This window comes from Peromyscus californicus, unplaced genomic scaffold (genome assembly GCF_007827085.1).
Source record: "Peromyscus californicus insignis strain IS unplaced genomic scaffold, ASM782708v3 Scaffold_21__1_contigs__length_65335640, whole genome shotgun sequence".
In the NCBI taxonomy this organism is placed as follows: domain Eukaryota; kingdom Metazoa; phylum Chordata; class Mammalia; order Rodentia; family Cricetidae; genus Peromyscus; species Peromyscus californicus.
Window position 1 is genome coordinate 63,903,514 of NW_026294514.1, and position 20,751 is coordinate 63,924,264.

The window sequence follows — 20,751 nt, forward strand, 5'->3', positions numbered from 1 at the left end:
AAAAGAACCCAGGACCCTCTACCAAGTCCAGGGGTCAGATGGCGTCTGTGGGTCTTTCCCTTCACCCCCTGAGTACACACAGATTTTGTTAAGGTTTGGGGGAATCTAAAACCTTAAAAAAAAGTCTACTCTAGCTTACTTGTAAATCTGAGAGCAGCAAAATCTAGAAGCAAGCTGTTTGGAGCAAGGCCGTGACTGTATTTATGTCATCAATCTTATCTGTTCTAATTTTTCCTTTCCCTTTGAGTTGAACCTGATTTTTATGGAATGCTTTTAACTTGACCATTGGTTATTAAAATGTCTAGATTGAATGACTTACAAGAAGAAAGCAAATCTGCTGTCTCATAGTCCTTTTCCTCCCCCCTTTTGGTGAGTTCTTTCTTGTCGTGAGCAGGCCCTGTAGCCTCCCAGTTCCATTTTTGTGGCAACAGCATTCCACACCAGCAACTGAGTGCCCTTTCTGACCTGAGGTTCAATTTTTGAGACAGTGAGACCCTGTCTGAAAGAGCAAACAGCAAAGGAACAAACCTTCCTGCTCTCTCCCGTCTAAAGCACCTCCTTCCTTCAGCTGGGCAAGCCCTAGAACAGGACATGGAAAGCAGGGCTGGTAAATGCCCCCCCATTTTTAGTGTTCCCTGGAGCCCTGCCTCTGTTCAATAGCAGCTGGTGTAAGCCCCTCCGGGTTGGGGAGGTTAAGAGAACACGATGACTGGGGCCGGTGTAGGCGTCTTGTTTGATGGGCTTAGCTGTGAAATGATGCTGGAAGTAGAGGATGCTCTCTCTCCCATGAGATGCTCCCATTGCTTCCACAGTAGGAAAGAAGAGGGGCCAAACACCAGGTTGGCCTCATTAAAAGAAATTCAGCTCTTCTTCTAGGGCCTGGTTTAGGGGGCCCATTCTGGCCTAATCCAATCCCACTAATGTGCTCTGTGGTCACAAGGATGGTTTTACATTTTGCCTTAAGATATGTGTCCTTGGACCTTGGAGGACTAATTCAGTCTGGTTGTCTAGACTTTCCAATTTTCTCACAGGAACTCCTATGTCCTTAGTTCTGGGCAGACTGACTGGTCACCTTATTTGGCATTTACTAAATTGGTCACAACTATTAGACCTTCTATAAAAATCTTGCATAAACAGTGGGGAATTGACAACACTGTCACCCCTCTAGAGATCAATACTGACCATAACAATTATTTTTAAATAACTTTAAATCATATTCTGACCATGATTGTTTTTATGGGGTCTGTGATGGATTTCATGTTATTACATGGGCAAAACGGCATCTGGATGCAGCAAAAACTGAATCTTGCCTTGCTCAGCTACTTTATTTGAAAACAAAATACAGTGGGGCTGTACTGTGAATTAGCTTGATCTAAACTCCAAATCTCCTTGTACCCACACCTCAGTGGGCTAGAATAAACATCAGTATTTTTCCTTTTTCTCTTCAAAATGTGAGGCCTAAATATGTTCAATAAAAGGTCCAGCAGACCCACCAGACCCAGAAAAAAAAACAAACCACTACACAGAGTTAGAGAGAAAAGAACTCTGTTTTTCTATATTTGCTGCGTTGGCTGAGCCTGTCACCAGAGCTGGAATAGAGAAAGAACAGCTGCAGGAATTAATCATGTGAAAATCTTCTGTGGGCCCTATGAAAAGAGGGAGGAAGGAGGTATTCTCAGGCATGTCTTACCTGAGTCCTGGGAGCATCTTGGGTGAGAGGAAGGAGGAGAGGCCCTTGGAAAGCCATTCCTGAGTGGTAGCCCTTCTGTTCCTGGTGTTCTCACCATCCACAGAGAGGAAGGAAGAGTGTTAGTTTCCATAACAGCTTTATGTAGCTGAGTTCGCCACCAAGGCACTTCCTATTTACTCACTGTGTCTGAGAATTTTGATCATGCAGCTGGAACAAGATCCAGAGCCCTGGGCCTCTGCAGTGCTGCTTCCATTGACCTGAAGAGTGGAGACAATCTCTGCCACACAGAGATACACACATGCATACATACATACATACCCACCAGTGATTGCACATCAAGGTAGCCCCGAGTGGTAGGGAGAGACCTGGGTCCGAACTTTCTTTTCTATGACTACATGGACTTGGGCCTGTCCCTTGGCTCTTAGCTCAGTTTCTTCATTTCTAAAGTAAGAGGGTGATTTATGTCAGCTATCCTCAGTCCGTTGTAGTCTTGATCAGCTACCTCTCAAACAGTCTCAGCACCACGGACAGCGCTCACTCTCCCACCCCACAACCCCCACCACCCACCAAGGTTTCTGCACTGATGACAGGCAGGGCAAGCTTAGCATATCATCTCCCAGAAATTTGCTTGAGGAATTTTCATCTGTACTTCTATGGAATTGCAGCTCTGCTCCACATAGAGTTTTCAGATTATTCTTGAACTTTCTGGGGTTCTCTCTCAGCAAAGACAGAAAATGCCGTTGTGAGGGAGACATGGAGCAGAGCAGACAAAAAGGAAGTAGCAATGGTCTCCACCCAACTTTATTAGGTTGCCTGTTGTCTTAGTTAGGTTTTCTACTGCTGCAATAAAACACTATGACCAAAAAGCAACTTGGGGAGGAAAGGATTTATTTGGCTTACACTTGCACATCACTGTTCATCATCAAAGGTAGTCAAGACTGGAACTCAAACAGGTCAGGAACCTGGACGCAGGAGCTGATGCAGAGACCATGGATGGGTGCTAATTACTAGCTTGATCCCCCTGGCTTGCTCAGTCTGCTTTCTTATAGAACCTAGGGATAGCACCACCCACAATAGGCTGTGGCCTTCCCCATTAATCACTAATTAAGAAAAGTGCCTTACAGGCTTGCCTACAACCCAGTCCCTCCTGTCAGATGACTTTAGATGTGTCAAGTTGACATAAAACTATCCGGCACAGCCATCATCTCTTCTCCCTGCTTGCCCAGTCAATGCTCAAATGGACTCATGACCGGCTACCATCTACAGCAAAGTGACATGGCTACTAAGCATCTGTCAGAACCACTACAGCATTTGTATATTTCATGGTTAGGTAGCAACCAGTGGGAGTCCGAAGAATTTTATTGATGTCAAATTTCTCTTCTTAAGCATCCTAGATTTTTTTATAAATTTGACAGAGGTGGACTGTCAGTCATTATGTATCCAGTGATCTCCTTTAAGAAAAGACTTCAAAGCTAGATATTTGTAGATCAGAATTTCCCAAGTGCCATTCTGCATTTAGAAGAATGACTCAGGGAGGCCTGTGCACCTGCAAAGTGAAACAAAGAAATCTTCTCTTTCAGTTCCACAACTGAGCAGAAATGAAGCTGCACATTTCAAAGCTGAGTTGCTTCCTGTGACATGTGGTCACATGGAGGGAGTGTTACACAAGAGGAAATTCGAGCAAGGTAGGTTTTGTGATCTTTAATTTGCAACTGATAAAGAAAGGAATAAAAAGAAGTAATGGATTACTTAAGGAATTGGGGAAGGTGTGGCTTGAAAACAGGAAGGGATCCTAACATGCTCTTTTTGCACTTGAAGAAACAATATGGATGCCATGAGATGCTCAGAGAACCAGAGAAACTTCCATCCATAGAAGGAAACTATTGTATATTTTTCTTCTAGCCAGCCATAAACAGGAAGAAACCCTCAGCCTCTGCCTTCACATCCCTGGGTCAGTAGCACCAGGGGAGGGCACTTGTCACAGTGAGACCATCATAGGATTGAGAATCAGAGAACCTTAGTGCAAGACTCAGCTTTCCAAGTGTGATGGTCTCAACTATACAGGGGGTGGAGGGTGGGGCTTTCTGAGCCAGAATTTTCTCATTTAAAAGAGACAATAATAAGCCAAGTGTGGTGGCCCTTAATCCCAGCACTTAGAGGGCAGAGAGTGGTGATTTTCTGTGAGTTCGAGGCCAGCCTGGTCTACACAGTGAGTTCCAGAACTGCCAGAACTACATAGTGAGACCTTGCCTCAAAAATAAATAAATAGGACAATAATGATATATATTTGAGAATTAATTTATATCATTAATATCATGTATTTGGTAATCACAGGCTCTAACTTTTGCAAAAGAACTGTCTACTATGATGGACTTCATCTCAGATCTCTATTTACTTGTTTGTTGGTTGGTTGGTTGGTTGGTTGGTTGGTTGGTTGGTTGATTGGTTCTTCAAGACAGGGTTTCTCTGTGTAACAGCCTTAGCTGTCCTAGAACTCATTTTGTAGACCAGACTGGCCTTGAACTCACAAAGATATACCTGCCTCTGCCTCCTGAGTGCTGGGATTAAAGGTATGTGCCACCACTACCTGGTATTCAGATCTCCCTTAATATGAGCCCTGTGGATGACAGTTAGTAGAAATAGAAACAGTTTTCTTAGTTATAATTCATATATCATACACTGGGCAGTGGTGGAGCACACCTTTAATCCCAGCACTTGGGAGGCAGAGGCAAAAGGATCTCTGAGTTCAAGGCCAGCCTAATCTACAAAGATGAGTTCCAGAACAGCCAGGGCTATGCATAGAAATGCTGTCTCAAAAAAATAAAACAACAGCCATACAATTCACCACTTAGAGTATACAGAACAGTGAGCAGTTTTCTTCTTTGGTGCATGAGAAACACTTATCATGAGAGTATTTTCATGCTCATTCCTACTATACCCTACTAAGTAATCACCCGCCTATTCCTACTCTATAAATTTTCCTATAATATGTGCCACTTGTGACTGCCTTCTTTCACTTAGCATTATGATTTCAAGCATTATTCGTTTATGTAATATATGTTTTTACTGGCTAAATAACATGATATTCCATTGTGTGGCTATGTCTTAGTTAGGGTTTCTATTGCTGCAATGAAGCACCATAACCAAAAAGCAAATTGTGGTTTATTCAACTTACACTTCTAGATTATAGTCAATCACTGAAGGAAGTCAGGATAGGAACTCAAGCAGGGCAGGAGCCTGGAGGCAGGAGCTGATGCAGAGACCATGCAGGGGTGCTGCTTACTGGCTTGCTTCATTCACATGGCTCGTTCGACCTGCTTTCTTTTATAACCCAGGACTAACAGTCCAGGGATGGCACCACCCACAGTGGGACCTCCCACACTGATCACTAATTGAGAAAATGCCTTACAGCTAGATCTCAAGGAGGCATTTCCTCAATTGAGGCTCCTTCCTCTCAGATGACTGATAAAACCAGCCACTACAGGCTATATCATATTTTCTTTATTCATTCATCAGTTTGGATCATTTCTACCTTTGGGTATAATAAATAATGCCTTTTTGAGAATTCATGTACAACATATGGATGAATATAAACACTTGAGGCATGCACACACAGAAGTGGAATTGCTGGGTCATATGGCGATTTATATTTAACTCAGTAAGGAATTGCCAAAATGTTTTCAGTAGTGTCCACACTGTTTTATAGTCCCATCAGCAATGCAGGCTTCTGTAGATGTAACCAACCGTCTTATTAAATAAGAAACACAGAACCAATGCAAAGAAGAAAGCCAAGAGGTCAGAGCTAAGAGCTAAAACCTTACCCTTCCTCCTGCAATGGTCCTACCTCTCTGAAAGAGAGCTACTTCCTGTGTTAAAGTCTTTATATAGACTTTCTGTTCTGCCTTCTCATTGGTTGTAAACCCAACCACATGACCACCTCGTCACTGCCTGTCTGTATAGACCTCCAGGTCTTCTATGGTTGGTATTGAGATTAAAGGCATGTGTATCCAATGCTGGCTGTATCCCTGAACACACAGAGACTTACCTAGCTCTGCCTACCAAGTGCTGGGATTACAAGAGTACGCCACCACCGCCCGGCTTTCCGATGGCTTGCTAATAGCTCTGACCCCCGGGCAACTTTATTTATTAACATACAAATAGCATTTTAATACAAATAAAATATTACCATAGGCTTCCAACTTTCCTATGTCAATAGCTGCTATTTCTTCTTTTTTTTTTTAAATTATGGTCATCTTGGTGGACATGAAATGGTGTGATTTTGCTTTGCATTTTCATAATAATGAAGATACCAATCATATGACTACTTTTTAAACATAATCCATTTTTCCATGTGATAATATTTCATTCATGTTTAATGGTTCCTACCTCTGATTGCAGGGATGGGCAAGCTTCTGCTTAATAGTCTCATTAAATTGGGTAGACAATGACGTCACAGAGTTCCTGAGTTGTGGAAACAGCTGCAGCCTCAGCTCTAAGCTGAGGACTCCACCTCCAACTTGCCTGAGACTCTGGCTGTTCTCCAGCCCAAGAGCTCAACATCAGTTTGAAATCCACTCACCCTGTGGAGTCAGTCACTAGCTTGTCCTTTTCTAGGTTACCCTGAAATAGTTTTAAAAGGTGTCTGTTGGTGGTGATTGTCATTTTCTTCAGGCATGAAAATCAAAGAAACAGGAAAGGCTCTTGAAGCCAGAGCAGAGACCCGACTCTTCTGTTATTGACTTTGAGCATGGTTTGGGTGGATCAAGCTCAGTGTGGTGGGAGGCCATGAATCTGAGCTCTAGGGACAAAGCAGGCTCACGGTCAGCCTACTGTGGTCTTACAGGGGTCTCCGTGAAGTCCATACAGAGTGAGGATGGGGACTGGTACATACCCCCTGAGTTTGAAATCCTGGGAGGCTATGAAAAATCAAGGAACTGGCGATTGAGTCTGCGCTGCTACGACAGACCCCTGAAATTGCTGATCCAGGTACCACAGTGGAGGGTAGGGTGGCAGTGCTCACTTTCTCTTTCACTCTTTACTGAACACATTATTATTGAGTTACAGGGAAAACCCTGATGCTAGTGTGAAGTTTTCTCACCCAGGAGAGAGAGACACACACACACAATCTCAGTTCAAAGCAGCACACCCATGTGAACACAGGGTAGATGCAGGATCCTGAGGTGGCAGTGGCCATTCTGACTAGGGAACACACAGAGAAGTCTCAGCACTGAAGCCAAAGAGAGTTGACTCTCAAACAAGTGGGAGACAGTCCAGAGAAAGAAGGCATCCCAAAGAAGCCACCACTAAAACAGCTGTGTGCACATAGGGCATGAGGTATGTGTACTGCATAACACATCAGTCGGGCTCCTTCATGCAGGACTTTAATTCTATCCTGATCAGCTCAAATCTGACATTTAGACAAGCAAGCTGTTTTAGTCAGGGTTCTCTAAAAGAATAGAACTGATAGATGAGCATATATATTCAACTGATAGATGAATATACATATGTAACTAGCAACTCAGTGTCAAAATCCACAATTTCATATCTGCATTTTTTTGAAACTGGAACAGAAGATTTCTTCTTCTGTCTTACTTTGTAGGTGTGCATATATGTGCATATACATATATATGGAATGTGTGATTGATTAGATATATAGTTATTATATATTATGTATAATTATATACTACATAATATGTATTAAATATATTATATATACATATATATATGATTTATGATTTATTAGAGTGGCTTAGAGGCTGTGGTCCAGGTAGTCCAAGACTATCTGTCTCCAAACTAAAAAGTCAAGTACCTGGTAGTTGTTCAGTCCATGAGACTGGGTATCTCAGCAGTCCTAGTCTGGTGCTAGAGTCTTGGAGGAATCCAAGAAAGCTGTAGGTCTTCAGCCTATGTCGGAATCCCAAAGAAGCAGTTCTAATACCAGTGAAGGAATACCTCAGCAACAGAATAGATGAACTTGCCAGCAAGAGTGAGAACAAGCAGGCAAACAGCTCTCTTCTCTATCCCCCCCACTCCGTAGTGGGTAGCCATTCCTTAATAATTTCACCAATACCCCCCCACCAGGGTTTGCTATCTTGGTATAGTCCATTAATCAGAGTATCTGATGCCCAGTAAACATGCAACATGCATGTGTTGACTGGCTAGTTCTGGTGTGGAAATTGAAGATGGAATGTCTCAGGTGGGAACAGAGAGATTGTGAGCGAAAACTCAGTGTTGTGGGATATCCACCGGAGAAAACTTCTCAGGACATGGGTTTAAGCCAATAGGAAGTTTTTATTAGCCAGCTGGAGACTATGCTGGGTGTTTGGGATCCCAGGGTAACACTGGGCCTTTCTCAGAGTGAACTTTGAAACACAAAAAAAATATATCCTGGGTTGACATACCTCAGTTAATAAGAACAGTTGACCAAAAGCAGAACTACAGAAACCAAAAGTAAGGTTAGTACATTTAGAGACTTTCCCAGAACAATGGGACTTAATGGATTAAGTCTTTGTTTTCATTTTGGCTGGTGCTACTGTTTACATGCTGAGTTTATGGCCTAATGGTACTTCCATCATGGAGTCAGTTGTACTAAGGTCTGGGACCCTGTTATATTGGGACTTAAAAAGATGTTCCAGAGAAAGAGAGAGGGCTCTAAGGAGGACTTTCTCAATTTTATTCATCAGAGTCTGCAACACATGGTGGAACACCCAGCAGAAACCTTTAGGACGAGGTTGGCAATACCAGACTCACACTACAGATCAGATTAACCACACACTTAGATCTTTTATCTTTCAGAAAAATCTTCTACCCAAGCTTCCAAAAGTACGTTGCAGGATCAAAAAGGTGAGTGTGATACAACTTCTCATAAGTTCTCATCATATAACTGATTTTATGTGGACAGCATCTTATTTTAGGAATCTCAACGGGCGGGTCATAATTAAAATCAATCTTCCATCGCCCACTCCCACCGCTAGTTTCTCTTTTTACTTTTCTTTATCCCTTTCTTGCTATTCCATTGAACACAATGCTAGGCTTGTCCTTGAATGCTGACTCCTTTGAGGTGGGGATAATAAAAAGCACTCAAAATAGACCTCCGAGTTGTGGTTTAATGATGGATGAAGTGTGTTTTGTTTGGTTGGTTGGTTGGTTGATTGGTTGGTTGGTTGGTTGGTTTAGTTCAGTTTGGTTTTTTCATGATGGGGTTTCTCTGTTGTAGCTTTGGATGTCCTGAAACTCACTTTTCAGAACAGGCTAGCCTCGAACTCATGGAGATCCACCTGCCTCTGCCTCTTGAGTGCTGGGATTAAAGGTGTAGGCCACCAGTGCCTTGAAGATGAAGTTATTTTAAAGCATCAAAATTGAAAACACAAATATGATTATGGAATACATAGAAGCATCCCATAATAATCTTAAACTTAAGGTTGGGTTTATTGTTTTCCTTAACTTTACTATTTTCTAACTTTTTTGTTTGTTTGTTTTTGTTTTTGTTTTTCAAGACAGGGTTTCTCTGTGTAGCTTTGCGCTTTTCCTGGAACTCACTTGGTAGTCCAGGCTGGCCTCGAACTCACAGAGATCCACCTGCCTCTGCCTCCCAAGTGCTGGGATTAAAGGCGTGCGCCACCACTGCCCGGCACTATTTTCTAACTTTAAAGGAATCTGATGGAGAAAAAATTTCCACACAGTATTCAGATGACTAGACTCACAGGCATCTTCTGTCTTCTGATGCAAAGTGCACTCATCTCTGTCTGCTTCCTGATTGTGGATGAAATGGATGCTCTAGCCATTCTGCTGTCCATGCTTTGAGGAACTGCACCTTCAAGTCATACACCAAGATAAGTAGATGTTGAGCATAGGGTATGTATGAAGCTACATGTCATTTTAGGAGATACGCACCTCTATCTCTTAAACAGTAATGTTTCCTGTTCTGTAGCAAGAATCAGGAGATTAACCAAAGGAAAAAATGCTTTCATTTTCTTCCTTTTATGCAGTTCAGTACCTCAGCCCATGGAATGGTGCTACCCATGTTCAGGGGTCTTCTCTCCTCAGTTAAATCTTTCTGAAAACATCCCCATAGATATACCCAGAGGCATCTCTACTAGGTGGTTTCAAATCTAGTCCAGGTGACAATGAAGATTAGCTATCATAAGTCTACCCCTTGTCAAACTGGCACAAAATATATCATAACATTATACCCTTGGCCCCATAAGTTAATACCCATAATACAAAATATGTCTCTATCTATCTGTCCGTCTGTCTATCATCTATCTCCCTCCTTCCCTTCTTCTGTTTCCTTTCCTCCTTCCCTCCCCTGTAGACACCATAGGACTAGCAGCCTCAATTTCATGTCACCACCATGCCCTCTCTTCTGTGATGAGCTGTCCCTTCAAACCAGGAGCCAAAGGAAACCCTTTCTTCCCTTTTTTGCTTTTGCTCAGGTATTTAGTCATAGCAACCAGAAAATGAATCAGCAACCAAAGGCACAGTCCTCTTCTGGCCCTTCCCATACTTTTCCACCTTCCAATAAGACATATACACAGAAAATTCTTCCTCAATGGAAAAATTATTTGCCTTTGGGAGGACAATGCTTCTGGAGAGGAAGGTCCTGGGAGATGTGGCTTATAGGAAGGACTGACCTGGGAAGATGTGTTGTAGCTGGAGTTTTCCTGCCTGGCCCACAGTCAGGACAAATCTCTGTCACCTGCCAGTCCCACAGCCACTCAGACCCGACCAACTAAACACAGAGACTTATATTGGTTACAAACTGTATGGCCATGGCAGGCTTCTTGCTAACTGTTCTTACAGCTTAAATTAATCCATTTCTATTAATCTATACCTTGCCACGTGGCTCGTGGCTTACCGGCATCTTCACATGCTGTTTGTCATCGTGGCGGCTGGCAGTGTCTCTCTGACTCAACCTTCCACTTCCCAGCTTTATTCTCCTCCTTGTCCCGCCTACACTTCCTGCCTAGCCAATGGCCAATCAGTGTTTTATTTATTGACTAATCAGCAACACATTTGCCATACAGAACATCCCACAGCACTTCCCCCTTTTTTTTTCAAAAAGGAAGGTTTTAACCTTAACAAAGTAAAATTACATATAATTTGGGAATTTGGGCGTAGCTTCTCTTACTACTTCCTGCTGGAGGGGGGTGCTGTATCTTATGGGGAAACAAAGAAAATTTTAGGATTATGGAATAGTCCATGAGGCTGTATCGTCTGAGCCAGTTGCCTTGAAACCATTCTGGATGTTGGATCATCTGGGCCATGGTGTCATCGGAGACCTTTCAGGAGGTCTTGGCTGGTCAAACCTGATGTATCTTAATCTTGAACAAATCCATAGCCTCTGACTTTCTGTGGGAACAAAACCAGAGTCTCCTTCCCAAAGCAACATATCCTTATATTCAAATTTTGAAGTCAAGGTACCTTTAAAACATGCATTTTGGCATAACTCAACAGCTTTTACAATCAAATGTTTTTCTGCAGTTAAAAGTCCCAAAGACAACACAATGCAGATTCCCTGTGTAATATCCACTTTTACGTGGCTTATTTTTTATATTAATTTTACTGTCTCTTTAAAGACTTTATTTTTGAAAACTATGTATTTGTTTCTATAACTGTATATATCACCTTTTTTGTCTCTTTCAAGCCTATGTATATTTTACACACATTGTAAACTATCACATCTGAATCTGTCTTATTGTGTATCTCTTGCTTTAAACTGCAGCAGCTGTGGCTGCTGGCTCTGCCCACCTCAGCTTCCCAACATGGCTACGTTTACCACCAGCTCTGGGAGCTATCGTGGGTCTATGCTTTTATCCAAGCAGCGTGTAGACCAGAAACCTCTTTTTTTTTTTTTTTTTTGTACTAGCAAAGTCTAAATCCACCATGCAGCTTAATGTGCCACTTGCAGAGGCCTCATTCCCACCATATTGCAGGTCGAGCATGCATGCTAGGAACCCACAAGTAGATCAAACCGGCAGCTGCCGCTCATTTGAGAGAGACAATTAGGAAGCTGTTTTTAGCTCCGTTTTAGAATCTTTTCTCTCAGTTTTTAGGTGGAAACTCTTGCCACACGTTGGACGCCATTTGTAGCTTAAGTTTTCCTGCCTGGCCCACAGTCAGGACAAATCTCTGTCACCTGCCAGTCCCACAGCCACTCAGACCCGACCAACTAAACACAGAGACTTATATTGCTTACAAACTGTATGGCCGTGGCAGGCTTCTTGCTAACTGTTCTTAGAGCTTAAATTAATCCATTTCTATTAATCTATACCTTGCCACGTGGCTCGTGGCTTACCGGCATCTTCACATGCTGTTTGTCATCGTGGTGGCTGGCAGTGTCTCTCTGACTCAACCTTCCACTTCCCAGCTTTATTCTCCTCCTTGTCCCGCCTACACTTCCTGCCTAGCCAATGGCCAATCAGTGTTTTATTTATTGACTAATTAGCAACACATTTGCCATACAGAACATCCCACAGCAATGTGTACTGCAATGCCATCCCATTGGCTCTGCTGGAAGAGCTATACAGTTCCCTTTACATTTGTGAAGGAGATTCTCCCACTGTGGAGGAAGGCACCAAGTTGGGTAAAAACAGGGAAGAATCAGGACAAATATCTAAGAGTGAATGCTGATAACAACCCAAGGGGACACAGCATTCTTATACACTACAGGTAGAGATGTCCATCCAAGGCATTCTTGGGCTTCCACACACAGGCTTCTCAGGGACTGATAGGCTTCACATGTCACTGGCCACTGGGATTCATAGCCCACTGAGAATTTAAGACTTGGTCCTTTATATCATTTGTAATTTGCATCATTATCTGGCTCATTAGAACCCCGAACCACTGGAACAGTTCATTGACTGGGTTTTTTAGAGGGAAACCATTATTTGACCAATTCAGTGATTACTTTAAAGCCCAACATCACTGAAACCTGCCTCTGTTTTTATTTTTTTATTTTTTTCAGACAGGGTCTCACTATGTAGACCAGGCTGGCCTCAAACTCTTAGAGATCAGAATGTCTCTTCCTCTACCTCCTGAGTGCTGGAACTAAAGGTGTGCACCACCACACTCAGCTGAAACCTGCCTCCTTGTATGTCTCCACAAAGGCTCTCTGGGGACTGAGAGCCAGAGAGAGGAACTTGCATTGAGCCAAACAGTTGTTAGATGATACATCTTAGTCTCCTAGGAGATGATGCATAGGTCCATAAAAGTAGGTATGGGAAAAAGAAATATTTTAAAAGAAACATTTTAGACAGGATGATTTAAACCAATTTTTTGTTTGTTTGTTTTTTGTTTTTTCAAGATAGGGTTTCTCTGTGTAGCTTTGGTGCCTTTCCTGGATCTCACTCTGTAGACCAGGCTGGCCTCGAACTCACAGAGATCCGCCTGGCTCTGCCTCCCGAGTGCTGGGATTAAAGGCATGCACCACCACTGCCCGGCTAAACCAATATTTTTGATCAAAGAATTTAAAAGTGAGTGTACCTGAGAGCTCCCTGCAGGTGCGTGAGGACGTAGTGACAATGTGAGAAACACATTCGATAGATCGGGGTAGAGAGGCCTTATATGGCTGAAACATCTTGTTTGGTTTTACTGTTTGCATTAGGCTCTGATTTGTTTAGGTGGGAACTCCAAGCACTCCAAGATGCTCCTACCCAGTAGTAATGGTGGCACATGTCTGGAATCCCAGCGCATGGAAGGTAGAAGCAGGAAGGTCAGTTCAAGTCCAGCCTTGCTCTCTTTATACAGTGCAGGACCCCAGCCCAGGGAAGGTGCTTCCACCTTTAGGTTGGGCCCTTCTACCTTAGTTAAACTAATCAGCCTAGTCCCTCACAGGCGTGCCCAGAGGTAAGTAAGTCCTCACAGGTATACCACACCGTTCGTCTTCCAGGTGACACAGGGATGTAAGATTCTTAGCCATTTGATTCCTTTGCTCCCTTGTTCTTCCGGAGAGGGAGGCCAGGACATCCTTGACAGTCATGATGAATGCCCATGAGCCTCTGCATTCAAGAGAAGGAGAGTGGGTCCGTGTTTCCACGCCAGGGCAGCTTTGCTCTCCTGCTTCAAGGATCCTCCATGGCACTGAATGGCAGCCTTCAGTACTTCCTTTGGTATGGCTATTTTTTTAAAAGAAAAAAATAGGGACCAGCATACTAATACACCTATTTGGTGTATTTAGTGGACCTTGCTGGAACAGAAAAAAACTTTTAAATAAACTTAAAATAAATGTCCATAGGACTGGAGATGGGATAGACTTGGGAAATGAGAGAGAGTATAGAAATGGGATGGACTCCTGGGTTTGTGGTGCATGGAGCACGTTATATAAAATGGAAGCTACAATGAAGGAGCACGGTGCAGGAGGAAGATGCACTGTAGTTTAACAGGATGAGTGTGAGGTGCACCTAGGGAGCCCTAGAGGAGACATCGCTGAGCATTAGGACATGTAGGGCTGCAGAGGAGAGATGAGACGCCCTGAAGCTGAGGACACAAGGGGAAACCTGCAGCTGGGGAATGACTCTGATCATATGGGCAGACTGTGGCCAAGGATGGAAACCTGAGGAATTCCATCCTTTGTGTCTGCATGAGGACGAGGAGAAGGATCCAAGAAGGAAAGTGGTCCAGCAGTTGAGGTGATAGAGCAAAACCACCAAGAATGATGCCACAGGCCAGGCTTCTCCTGAAGGCAGAGATGGCACAGGGCACAGAGTGATTGACCCTGTCACCTTGCCTACTTCCCTTCTTCCCACCACTCACTCAGTGGTGGGCCAGTCCTCAGGCCTGTGCCATGTTTGTCCCTCAGACAGTCACAAGAAAGTAGGAATTCCTTCTAGTTTGAACAGGTGACATAGTGCAGCTCTCTGGGCATGGCTAGTCTATATAAGAAGTCCAAATCCCTGGAGTGCTTCCCAAGACTGTACAGCACTGCCCCACCACTAGAGAGCACTGTGGGGCCCTCCAGACACTGAGGAACTAAGTATCAAAATCCTGCAGTAATCTAGAAGGAACTAGTGAGGCCCTTTAAGGGAACAGGGATGCTCTCGATGGCTCTGTCATTTAACATGTAAAACATGAGAGCCAACCAAGAATACAAGCAAGGTCATCGTAGAGTTAAGAGTAGCAAAGAGCCGGGCTGTGGTGGCGCACGCCTTTAATCCCAGCACTCGGGAGGCAGAGCCAGGCGGATCTCTGTGAGTTCAAGGCCAGCCTGGGCTACCAAGTGAGTCCCAGAAAAGGCGCAAAGCTACCCAGAGAAACCCTGTCTCGAAAAACCAAAAAAAACCCAACCAAACAAAAAAAAAAAAAAAAAAAAAAAAAGAGTAGCAAAGAACAGCAAGTCAAACCGTTATGCTTAGGCACATGCGTGGGAAGACTCCTTAAGATGGCAAAAGGTCTCTTTTGCTGATGGCCACAAGTTTAAAGCCTCACACCCAATGTAATGAAAAGGCTGAGATGTACCCTGTGGAGTAGTCTGCAAGAGACCTATGTAGTCTCACTTCTGATTTAACAGGTTGGGTTTGGTAGCAAGTCTAGGCTAAACATCCCACAGCTGGCTCAGATATGCATTCTAGACTTTCCCATTTCCAAGAATGCTTCAGGCGACCTGGGGAAGCTGAAGGACAAGGATTGCATGAGAAACTACAAATTACAGGGGGGCTTTTGGAACAAATAAAGCAAATTTGACTGTATAGTGTTTCAAGACTGAATCGGACATTTTTTAAAACAGGTCTTCACTGTGCAACCCAGGCCAGCCTGGAGCTCACAGACATCCACCTGCCTCTGTCTCTGCCTATCCTCTTCTGCCTCTACCTCTGCTTTTCTGCCTCTGCCTCTACCGTGGTGGGAATAAAGATGTGTGCTACCATATGCAGCCTGAGAATTTCCTTCCTTTTCAAGGGTGCAAATATTCCGTTGTATACTTGTACGCTTATAACACATTTTGTTTAGCCATTCACCTGTAGTGGGTAACTTTTTCGATTGACAGGGGGCACACAAACCACAGTGTCCCTGTCGGCATCAGGGGACAACTTTATGGAGCCATTTCTCTCCATCTACTTTTAAGTGGATTCCGAGGATTAAACTGAGGTCATCAGGTTTTTTGGCAGGCATCTTTACCCAACATGCTATTTCGCTGGCCTGTGGTGGATATTTGTGCAACTTCCTCCTGGTATCATTTTCTCTCCATCTGACAGAATGGTCTATAAGAAGCAGCTTAAGGGAGGAAGGATTTATTCTGACTCACAGGGACATCCCACCATGACAGGGAAGGCATAGTGGTAGAAACCAATCACAGCTATGGTGGCAGGAATAGGAGGCTGTTTATTCACATCTTGGTCCATGAAACAGAGAGACACAGGAAGTAGGGCCAACCTATAAACCTCAAGGTCATCGCCCAGGGACCCACTTCCTCCCTCTAGGTCCCAACTTTCAAAGGTTTCATAACCTCCCAAAACATCACTACCAACTGGAGATCCAGTATTCAATGCCTTTGGCATGAGCCTTTGTCAGACATTTTACAACCAAATAATAGCATTCTGTCCTGGCCTCCGTAGGTACATGGTCATGTGATAATGCAAAATATACTCAGCCCAACTTTAAAACTTCCCATAGCCCTAACAGTTTAAATATTATCCAAAAGTCCAAAGTCTCATCTGGAAACTCCAAGTGATCTCTGATCTGTCAGCCCCTGTTAAATCAAAATGGAATTTATTTCTTTCCAGCATGTTCCAATGGCATAGAACAGACATTCCTGTTACAAAAGGAAGGAATGGGGACACAGCAGGAAAGTATCACACCAAATTAAGACTGAAATCAAATAGGACAAACACGCACACACACACAAAATCCTGCAGCTCCATGTTTGGCATCTGGGACTGATGACAACATCATCTGTGCTCCAGTGGGCTTGTGTACCCCTGTCCCTCCTGCTCTGTTGCATACATCTGTTTGTAGTCTCTTGGGCCATTTCTACCCAGTGCCTGCAGCTTCCCTTGGCAAACTTTCCACATATCTGATCTTCATTGTAATATAGGCTTCACCTTTACAGCTTCATGCACAACAGCCTCGGGTGCTCCTTAAAGAGAATATGACCAGGTGTTAGACAAAGCTAGGCCTAAGTTGCTCTACATTGTGTAGAAGAGTGTGTTGGGTTCTTATTGTTACTTCTTTCAGAGTGTCTTCCCTTGAGAGACTTCTTTTTTACAAGCAACTTTTGACTCTGCAGATGTAGGGTGACTCTGCACCTGGATGGATGTGAGAACAGCACCCTCTGTTTGGCACCACCTATACAACACAAACTGGCAAATGACTGGGAATAGAAGGGGACCTCTCTATAATTTTATTAGTAAGCGAGGACCGTAGAAGCATATGAGCAAATTAAAATCAAATCAGGAAAACCAAGCCCAAAAATTTATCAGACACACCGGTCTGAGGAAAGCATGTGACTCCCTCATCTGTGCCCTATAATGAGGACACCTAGCACTGTGATGGTGATAGTCCCCACCAACCTATCATCTAACCACTTGAAATGTGTATCAATTGACCAACAGGTGGAGAATTCCTGAATGTCCCAAGGACTTCGATTCAGCTTGGTCTCTGCTGTTGCCACAGATTACTCAAATTACCCATCTACCATCCTCCTCTTGATCCATCTGGACCTGCTCCTGCCTTTTGGGCTCTACAACTGAACTCAACTCTACAGCTCAGCCCTGTCCCTGCAGCCAAATACTACAACAGTAACTTCAGCACCTGTCCAGAGAGCTCCAGCTCATTTATTATCTCACCCTACAGACTCCCATGCACTTTGCCACCTTAAATCTTGGTAGCTAGTCTGTAACTTACATATAAAGATAGAGGGATAGCGGTAGGTAGAGATATATGTTACATATATGTGTGATGTGTGAACTGAGTTAATAATTAATATTGCAATAAAGAACACCTGTTTCCCTTGGTCAGGGTTATTAAGGAAAGTGGGAATATCTGACAGATTGTTGTCAGTGAAAGTGCTGTAGCTTCTGAATTTATTATTATTCAATAAAGCCTTATGTTGTAGAAGGACATAAACATGTTTACCTCTGTTCCTGACATAGCATACTCCTGACATCCTACTACACTTTGCCTGGCTTCCGTGGCTTTCTGGAACCTTGGTGCAAGCTTTCATGACTCCCTCACTCTTGAGTTTTCCACACTTGCAGAATCAGTACCATGAAGATGGTGCCAAGTTCTGCTGCCAGCTCAAGATGTGGCCTGGCCCCTCTTGAGCAACTCCCACAGCCTTTCTGTGGCTTCATAACTGAACTGAGAAGACAGTTAGTTAGGCAGCCATTTTTAACAGGGTACCCTTGAGATGCTGTCATTTTAGACACACTGTCATACCAAGTGAACTTACATTGTTATATTCTGGAACTTCCCATGGGTCTGTTCTTGTCCTCAAGGTACCTTTCCTATTGTCCTCATGCAAGTCTGGGGTTTCTCCTTAATGTTGCCAATTTTTTAATAATTGCATTTATTTTGTATACACTATCCCAGAATTTAACTTTAGCTGGCTTCGGGGTCCTTTCCTTATCAGACTTCAATTCCTGTCACAACTTTCCTTTTCTCACCAAATTACACATTTTCTATGTCTTCTTGCCCTCACTCACTGTAAATCTGGGTAAGTTCAGTGAGCAATAACCACTCCATAGCCCCCAGGTTACACTGTCTTGAAATTTTCTTCACTAAACCAATTAGTCTATTATTTTAAAATTCAGTCTCACTTACATTTTCAGAATGTGGCCTGAAGATAACCAGACTCTGTGCCAAGTGTAGCAGAAATGACCTCTACTCCAGTTCCTGTTAGTCTTTCAGAAACTTTGTAAACCTGGCCTTCACTGTCTACATTCCGACTTATAACCTCGACATTTAATCTCTCACTAGAACAGCCCATTGAACTCTAGCCTACAAGGCCAAACTCTTTCCCATTCCTCCCACAGGCCACTTCCTAGTCTCTATAAGCATGGTAGGTAATTTTTTAGAGCTGAGGACCAAACCCAGGGCCTTGCGCTTGCTAGGCAAGCACTCTACCACTGAGCTAAATCCCCAACCCCATCTTGAACCATCTTTAGCCTTCTTGAGAGGCAGGTATCATCCACCTCAGTGTTTGACCTAATGGCCCAGGACTATAAGGTAAAATCTTTTTTTGCATCTATTAACAATCCCTTAGCTTCCACCAACCGAAAGGCTAAGAATGTCATCAGGCATCATCTGAGGCCTAGAGCAGAGGTTTCCCACTTCTCTGTAACCACCTATGTATTGGAAATCTGCCTTAATTTATTATGACTTTATTTTGTTTTTTTACTATAAAAATTTCATGAAACTATTGCCAGATTGGTACATGGCATTCGGTTCCCAGTTTGTTAAGTCATATTTTACTCCAGAAGAAATTATCTCATGTTCCCTTTGAGATGAAAGTTGTGTTTTTGTAATCAGCACCCTCCTCCTCTCAGTGACTATTTCCTTCATTTAGACCTTTTTAATTATTTGTTGATGTTATTTACCTGGTGCAAGAAAACATGAGGTACAATGAAACCCACTGTAAGAGTTTTTATTAGGGAAGGGGAAGGGTGGAGGTGGGTAGGTCTACCAAAAAGGAAGGTGCAAAGGTGCAGGGTGGGTGGGTGTGCTACCTCTGGGGAGAGGAAGAGAGAGCAGGGAGCTGGTAGAGCCTGCTTTCATAGGTCACCTTGCAAATGCATATGTGGGCTTACGTAGCTACGCCATGGATACACATAGATTACATGACCATGCTGTGCACGGATTATGTAGGACGTAAGGCCCTGGAGTAACTAAGCATTTTGCCTCACTGTTGACAGCACATGCATGGTCATGTGACTCCAGAAGTTGCTAGGAATAATAATATTCCACCCTTTTTGTTATTACAAAAAGTAAGGGGTTAGGGGTGGAGGGTGAATGAGAATGGGGGCGTTGTGTCTCTCAGAGCTGCTTCCAGCTGACTTGGCGGGTGATGGTTAATGTTTCTGGGGGGTGAAGAGGGGCTTTTCTTGAGGTAGCCAGATGTTCTGAGGTAGCTGATTGTCTTTGCTGCTGTTTTGAGCCCTGTGGGATCGGCCAGCGCTGCTTGGATCTGAGAGCTTGGATCTGAGAGCTTGGACCCGACAAGCTGAAGTGGATCTGACTGTCCAGGTGGGTCCAAGCCGACACCTAGAGCTCAGAAGAATTTTTAAGTTTAAGGAGACAAATTTTAGACATATGAAGAAGCAACCAAAGGGAATTTAAAATCTTGAGCTGGTAGCTATGATATTATAGTGTTTAGTACTCTGCTATCAGAATTTTATTGGTTAGTGTTAAAGTTATGGATTCATATAGCAAGAGCAAGTGAGAGAGAGAGAGAGAGAAATCTGGAACATACTTTCTGCTTTCTATTATTATCAATTAGGCTCCACCTATCTTCACCTGAGACAAACCTTAAGGCACCTGATGCCTTTCATCTTTGAGGTGTCACTTCAGCATCCAAGAGACACAGGTGATTGATTGTTGAGGGCATTTAACTGTAATAAACGGCTACATTAAAGCCTGTTTTTATAGAGTCCAGACCCTTTTGAGTCTGGGGGTGTGAATACCTCTGGAATGTTACTGTTTCTTACCGCCTGGGTATATTTGATGGTCCTTGTGCCTCTAGCTCTATGGCTGATGATGGTCCTGTAACAGTTAGCTGAGTAGTTAATTAGAAATTTGAGTATGTTATTAGAGACACAGAGGGAAACTGATGAAGCAGAATGTGGTTGGTAGAGACAGGAGAACTCGGAGAGGGAATCAGGAAGAAAATCCAGTGGGATTGAGTATGGTTTTGGGATGAAACCTCATTCTTCTGGAATTGGAGACAAGGCAGTTGATCTCGGCATCCTCTGGAACTTAAGAGAGCAGGGCCCTATTTGTATCACCATGGGTTGGGAGTGGGGTAAAAGGCTAGGAGGAGGAGAAGAGGAGCTGCTGGTGAGTCTGGGGTTGGGTGAATAGGGGAATCAAATGAAATGGAAGCTCCTACTTTGGCTAAAACATCTCTTCCC

At 43.5% G+C, this 20,751-nt stretch overlaps 1 protein-coding gene across 2 annotated transcripts in view; it reads left to right on the plus strand.

Annotated features, from left to right (window-relative positions):
- Positions 1-17,757, plus strand: part of LOC128117976 (nuclear body protein SP140-like protein) — a 58,257-nt gene extending 40,500 nt beyond the window's left edge. Inside the window, exons 4-7 of one of the 2 annotated variants that reach the window (XM_052750563.1) lie at positions 3,271-3,375; positions 6,534-6,676; positions 8,486-8,533; positions 17,236-17,757. In XM_052750563.1, the coding sequence (XP_052606523.1) occupies positions 3,271-3,375; positions 6,534-6,676; positions 8,486-8,533; positions 17,236-17,250 (311 nt within the window). In that variant the 3' untranslated portion in view covers positions 17,251-17,757. The remainder of the gene's footprint in view (positions 1-3,270; positions 3,376-6,533; positions 6,677-8,485; positions 8,534-17,235) is intronic. The other variant, XM_052750562.1, reaches the window with a different exon arrangement.
- The last annotated feature ends 2,994 nt before the right edge of the window (positions 17,758-20,751 follow it).